Source organism: Micropterus dolomieu, linkage group LG01 (genome assembly GCF_021292245.1).
Source record: "Micropterus dolomieu isolate WLL.071019.BEF.003 ecotype Adirondacks linkage group LG01, ASM2129224v1, whole genome shotgun sequence".
NCBI lineage: Eukaryota > Metazoa > Chordata > Actinopteri > Centrarchiformes > Centrarchidae > Micropterus > Micropterus dolomieu.
This window is the reverse complement of record NC_060150.1, coordinates 53,082,910-53,089,658: the sequence shown is the minus strand read 5'-3', so window position 1 is coordinate 53,089,658 and position 6,749 is coordinate 53,082,910. Positions and strand designations below refer to the sequence as shown.

General features: G+C 39.7%; 1 protein-coding gene across 1 annotated transcript; it reads right to left on the bottom strand.

Annotated features, from left to right (window-relative positions):
* Positions 1-2,059: 2,059 nt before the first annotated feature.
* On the bottom strand, positions 2,060-5,381 carry LOC123986658. Its single transcript, XM_046075067.1, has 5 exons — positions 5,219-5,381; positions 3,023-3,766; positions 2,882-2,945; positions 2,411-2,455; positions 2,060-2,230 (listed from the first exon to the last, which is right to left on the bottom strand). Exons 1-5 carry the CDS (start codon positions 5,379-5,381, stop codon positions 2,161-2,163), a joined length of 1,086 nt encoding a protein of 361 aa, XP_045931023.1. The 3' UTR covers positions 2,060-2,160.
* Positions 5,382-6,749: the final 1,368 nt, after the last annotated feature.

Sequence of the window (6,749 nt, the reverse complement as noted above, 5' to 3'; positions counted from 1 at the left end):
GTGTTTAAGTAACAACAAGTCACTCCAACTTGATTGACGACATCATCAGTATTTTGAATTGACCACACATATAGGCATAGGTACCTAACTTTCATTGCTCTGCTTGGACATGGGGGGGAAGGAAGCAGGCAGCCAAACACTACACCACACGTATTGAAATACAGAGTGAAATCGACAATGCAGTCCCAGGCCCCGCCAGACCCTGGGGCCTGGGACTGCATCGTCGATTCCAAAATTATCACGGCCCTGTCAGAAACTTGGGCTAAATATCCACTCCTTGCCCACACAAGCACCGCCATACCAACTCCTCAAAACACCACAGTAGCAACAGACGTCAAATTTGAATGTTTTCACCGAGGTGAGACTATTTCAAAGGTTCACAGCTGGTCAGTCGGTGTGGCATTTCCCTGGTCTATGCAAACACACCCGGGACTGCACCACTGAATGCACAGTACACAACAACACAGACTGCCACATTGCATACAAGCCTAGCGCTGACATGCTATCACACCAAATCCGTGTCATCCCTGACCTGTACTGGTCCTGTGGGAGTGGCCGGCTGTACCCAACTCTGCCGGAAGGATGGAGAGAGTAGTATTGGCATTGGAGGTCCTAATCATGCCATACAAAGCCTCACAGGCAGAAACACTCCATCCCAGACTTTTCCTCCATTGATCCTAATGTGTTAATAGAGGGGGTCCAAAATGAGTTTAAAGCAAGAAATAAAATCGCGGCCGGACTTGAATCGAGTCTCCGTTGATGTGGTTGTATGTTCAACAAAAAGATGGAGATGGTGGATACTTTTATTACAGTCAACCGTCAAAGCTTGTGACTGTTAAATACTGAGATATTAACATGCGATTGTCCAAAAGACTAATGGAATTCGTTTTAGGGAATTAATTTACAAATAAAGACCAAACTCTTTATTATCAATTTCTTTCCGGTGACAGGACCATTAGAGTGGCGAGTAATGCATACACTATATATATATATATACACTCAGTGATGGTGGTTTATATAATGTATAGTATAATTTACTTTTATTATTTTTTACCTATTTTTTGGGTCCCCTATCAGTCAGGAATTGTCCTAACTTTCCCCCCTGAAGTTAGGGGTCATCTGATGTCACTGATACTGTTGTCAAGGTCCTTTATAGGTCTAGGTGTGTAAGCCTATCAAATGGCAGCACAAATAGATAGAACAGTTATTTTTGTTTTTGTAATTTATAACTGCTAAATTGAATGATCTTGATTGGACTGTTCTGGCAACATTGTCTAAATGAAACATTCATGCCATTAAAGTACACAGAATTGAACTGATTTTAACTAGATTGAACAGTAATGGGCTTAGAACTGAGCCTTGAGGGACCCAACAACAAATGTTATATTTGCTTTGAGCTGACTTTGAGGCCACATTGACAGAAATGTTCAAATTTTCCACTTGGTTACATTGCAGTTTGCTCTTTAGCAGTCAGAGCTCCCCCTGCTGTCCATAAGATACCTCTGCAGCCAATCCTTAATCCCAAATGCCCAATCCTTAATTAATAATTCTTGTCATTTTCAGATTTGTCATTTGACTTTTAGTTTTAATTCTGACCCAAAAATCCCTCAATACAAACCCCCATGATTTTGTACATGATAATTTATGACCTCTAGTGGTGAGAAGTCAGAACCACAACACATCAGTTTTTTCTAAATCAGAGGGGGAAATCCAAAGAAAATTATAATAATTATAATAAATACTAAAATTAAATAAATCTTTCTTTTTTTACAGTGAAATATGAGATACAGACCCCGACACCACCTCATTCATTTTAATACAGTCTGGGTCCTGTATTTACAAGTTAAATACAGGACCCTTGCTGCTGACACAATCATACAGCCTAATAATTTTGTTAAATGTGCGGCGAAAGCAATAATTAAACACAATATTTATAGGACCATTTAAAGTCTTCTATTTATCTTTATTGACTTGACTTTATTGAGTGCATTTTGTGGAAATTCCTTCATCAGTCTACATTGTGACACTTTTCTGGATTATAGACACATAATGCAACAAGTGCTACATGCTTCACTTTATTATTGTCATAAATCAGTGGCCACTCATTTGAGCGGTGGTTAATCTTTCCAGTGGTAGTTTAGGCACGGAATGTATTCAGGGTTAAGCGCATTCAGCGAAGTACTCAGAGGCATCCCGAATACTGCACTCTTCCTGAAAGATTAGCCTGATCCTGCAAATAAACAGAAGAGATTAACATTATACACAATGTTGTTTCTTGTTAATTGAACTGACTATATTTATTTCATGACTATATTGGTAATTAATTCATTATTTATTGCATTTAAAAGGCAGATAACAGAAAGCAGTACTTACAATATAAGACTACAATCAGATAAAGATAATAACTTACATTCTGCTTAACTCCTTCTGGGTGGGCGCCCTGAAACCTTTCGTACTGTGGAAATATTCAAAAAAACACAATTAAATCATTAGGGTTTAGGTCCTATTAAATCACATAGCGCAATCTAATGATATCCTTATTCTTTTAAGCCTGACTGACTTCCGGCAACAACCAATGAAGTCACAGACATCAATTTCAGCAGACGAATGGTTCATCAGAATCAGAATCAGGACAATGGACCACTTCATGGACCATTCACTAACTGGTCTGGACCACTAGCCTCAGCGACAGACCACTGAACTCCCTCTCAAAACAATGCAAAAGGGTTCCCAGTGAGTCATATTTAACAATTTTAACAATTTTGTACAAAACATTGTACAATAAAGTCAACATGAATTAACATAAGAAGTTGCTGTGCAGGCTTTCTGACATTTGATCCATCTTTGATTCCACTGTGTAGAAATTTAAAAATCAACTTACACAAGCTTGTTGAAGAATGTAACCAAGCAGCTGATGTCATCACTGATGTTGTCATCAATCAAGTCTGGAAAGAAAACAACATCAAATTTGAGCAAATGTACACAAACTTTAAACTTTGAAAGTATAAAGATTGAAACTCACTGTTGCAGTCCATCCCACAGATGTTGGGTGAAAGAGCTGTGCCGTTGCAGACCAGGTGACTGCTGAGCTGGAAAAGACCATAGAGGGTCCAGACCTCCTCGTCCAGGTGTGGAAGGTATGTGGATGGTGTGGGGCGGGTGGAGGGTTTGGGATGAGTGGGCAGTGTGGGGTGAGTTTTTGATGGACGCTGCCTGTCGTGCCGTCGCTCCCTGGCGTGGGGTCGGATTGTGATTAAGGGGTCCTTATGCCCACCCAGGTGTGAAGGGCGAGTGGGTCGTGTGGAGTTTTTGGGAGGGGTGTGTGGTGTGGGATGAGGATGCAGTGTGGGGCGGGTGTTTGATTTAGGCGGCTTGACGTCCCGTCGGTTCCTGGCCTGGATTGTGGTTGAGGGCTCACCAGACTGGTTCGGGTTTGTGGATAGTGTGGGAAGAATGGGTTCTGTGTTATTGGTTAAGGTTGTTGATTGTTGATTGGTGGATGGTGTGGGACGGGTGGTTGATGTGTGCCTGGGTTTTGATGGGCGCGGCCTTTCTCCGGAGTGGTGTTCACGCTCTCCGGAGTGGTGTTCACGCTCTCCGGAGTGGTGTTCACGCTCTCCGGAGTGGTGTTCACGCTCGTCCTTGCCAAACGAGCCCTTACGGCCTGCTTCCCTTTTCTCCCTACTATGATGGTTTTCCATCCTGGGAGTCAGCTGTTTCACCGCACTGGTGTTAAACTGTGATGTCAGCTCCACGTGACAGACGACTGAAGGCAGGGGAGAGAAGAGAGAAATAAACTTACATCTCCAAATTTCATATATAACATAATCATGGTCCCCAAAGGATGAATCCTAATGATTTTATGAGCCCCTAATTTTTCCTCCAGCTCCACCATAAGCTCAAAATTTCAACTTGTATACAAGAAATATCAAAATTTAAGCCAATGCATTTTAGGCACGATGTGAGTTTTAATCTTTAGCAAACCTAGCCTTTTAAAGGATAATTCGCTGCTATTCTGTGTTTTACTTGAATTTCTGTTGCTGTAATACAAAACGATTATTGTTTGTATCCAAAGCCCAATATATGTGTTTTCTTTGTGCCATTGTGCTCCATTGTTATGAGGCCATATTAGTCGAAGGGTAGTGGACAAATTAAATGTTTGACCTGCTGGAGGTGCTAAATAAAAAACAAAGGATCAGTTGTTATTATTCTATAATAACACATAGTATAATAATCATTATGATAAGGTGAAAGTCATGGATTGTTGACAGTATTGGGATTCATCCTTTGGGGATGAAATATCTCGGTAATCCATTCAATAGTTGTTCAGACATTTCCATCTGGATCAAAGCAGTGGACCAACTGACAGACCGTGCTATCCATTAAACCATGTCGTCAGTTGATATGTTTCATTATTATCGTGAAACAGGCCACTGTAGATTTTTTCAATCAATACCGCGTACATGTATATGTATATGTAAATACTGACTAAAGCGCCAAATAAGTAAGAAAACAATATAACAAATAGTATTTTCATTCCATAATTTCTTAGACATACAATATTTTTCAAACTGAGGCTCTCTCAAAGACAAAAAAAAGAAAAGAAAAATAATAATCCACTTCAACTTCATTATTTATTCAAATAATGTCTGGCTTCCTCATAGGTCATATGGTTGTATAAAATGTTTCTGGCATAGCGTCATGTCTTGAGGTTTACAAAATTATAAATAAAAAAACATCACATTCCAATTTTTACCATTTAGACCAAAGGAAATGTAAAAACCAAGTAAAGGTAACTTAGTCATAGATATACAAATATACATCCACCTCCATATATAAATGTATTCATATATACATCTACACATACAAAACTACTTGAAAAAAATAAAATAGGCAAAGGTATTATTATTTGTGCCTCTAAAACTTATTTTGACATGAACTTATGCAAGAAATAAAAGAAAGGCTAATAACAAATGAGCACCTAAGGCACCAAGGGGAAGTCAAATTGAAGGTCTAAATGGTTCAGTTTAGGTTTCCCAGGAGCTCTCAAACTTTTTTTAAAACAACTTTTAATTTCTTGATCACAAATCACATTATACAGTTATATAGGTTTTATTAATACTTTACTTCAAATTAACAATTAAATATTTAATTACTTTGAACACCATTAATGGTAGGCTTCAATGATTCTAATTCAAAAGTTCAAAATGAGACTTACTCTTGGCCACTAAGTTCTCCACACTCTGCCCTTTTTCAACCTTCACCAGCAGTGCACCAAATGCCGTCATCAGTTGGTCCTTCAGTTCACATTTGGACACAAGTCTCCCTTCAGCCAGACTGCAGCCCAGCACTGCCAAGAGAAACACCTCAAGTACTCTCATCTTAACTCTAGTTATCATCTCTGAAAACTAACATGACATGGTATGATATATATACACTCTCTGCCACACCTCCAGCGGCAAATCAGAGTGAACTTTTGTTCTGCTCAGATAAAGGCCACTCACCTCTGTGCATACAAACAGGGCTCTGGGAGTACACAATGTGCAAATCTCACGCATAGCTTAAGGAGAAAAGCATTCCATCTACCTGAAAACATCTTTTCAGATTTACAGATCACGCTTTCGTCCTGTTGAAAAGACAGTGATACTAAAACCAGATTTGAATTTCTTCTTACGTCATATAAATTTCAGTGGATTGGGTGTCAGTGCTGGTAGTGGGGCAACAGTGAATACAGAGTGTGTGCTAAGTAACAGGCCATTAGTTTCATGAAGGCAGCTGTCATGTTTAGCAAAACAAACAAAGGAAAGAAAATTTCCAAGAGCAGCAAAACAGCAACATGAAAGTTGTGTGGAAAAACCAGTAATTTCACTTTTAATGAATACGTTTTCATGAAGGGTATAACAAGACCACGTCAATTGTGCAGTAGAAGGGAGATTTTTCCGATAGCAAGAGGTATTGAGAAGGATTGGATGAAGGGGTCAAATGGGGGGATGAAGGGGTTGGTTATCGTCTCAGAGTGGGGACACATCTCAGTAAGTGTTTTCTTTATCATCCCCCAAAATAAGCGTCACTGGACTATGTGGAAATGAGCTCTCTGGGTGTCACTGAGGTTGTTGTGGATGTAGCTATGGTAGGCTTGGGAAGACTAAGTTCACACTGCATCTGCAGCATTCCTTTCAATTACCATTGATCTATTTGCAGTTCAAAGTAGAGTGGTCGTGCCACTTACTGTGTGCTCTGCCAGCATTTTTGTTTTGATTGAAAAGACAGATTTTACAGATTCTCTAGTAATGATTGTTTTTATTTTTGGTTTGAATTTTAAATCAAAATCAATATTCACAATTAAGTAGTTGTGTTTTTACTGTTTGATAATACAGTGTGACAACTTACCTGCCAATGGGGCAAATTGTCACAAGTGCACTCTCTCTATTCAACAGTCTACAACTCAGTAATGAGATCAGATATGAACACAAAATATGTGCCCAAGACTTCCTTCTTTCATTTGGTATGACATTTGTACCATTGTGCTCTAAATTGTCCTTAGGTATGAGCGTGAGTGGTTGTTTGTCTATGTGTGGCCCTGTGATGGACTGGCGACCTGTCCAGGGTGTACCCGAGTTTCGCCCGATGTCAGCTGTGATTGGCTCCAGCCCCCCGCGACCCTGTATGCAGGATAAGTGGTTGATGATGGATGGATGGATGGATTTGTACCATTGTGATGTACGGTGCCCAGTAAATGATAGAGTGCC

Bases quoted from the DNA above. Each gene is read 5' to 3' on its own strand.
- LOC123986658 (XM_046075067.1), bottom strand. From the start codon at position 5,381: ATGAGAGTACTTGAGGTGTTTCTCTTGGCAGTGCTGGGCTGCAGTCTG. The intron at 3,767-5,218 runs GTAAGTCTCATT...CCCTGCCTTCAG, and splicing joins GGAGAACTTAGTGGCCAAGA to TCGTCTGTCACGTGGAGCTG. The intron at 2,456-2,881 runs GTAAGTTGATTT...ATATTTCCACAG, and splicing joins ACATTCTTCAACAAGCTTGT to TACGAAAGGTTTCAGGGCGC.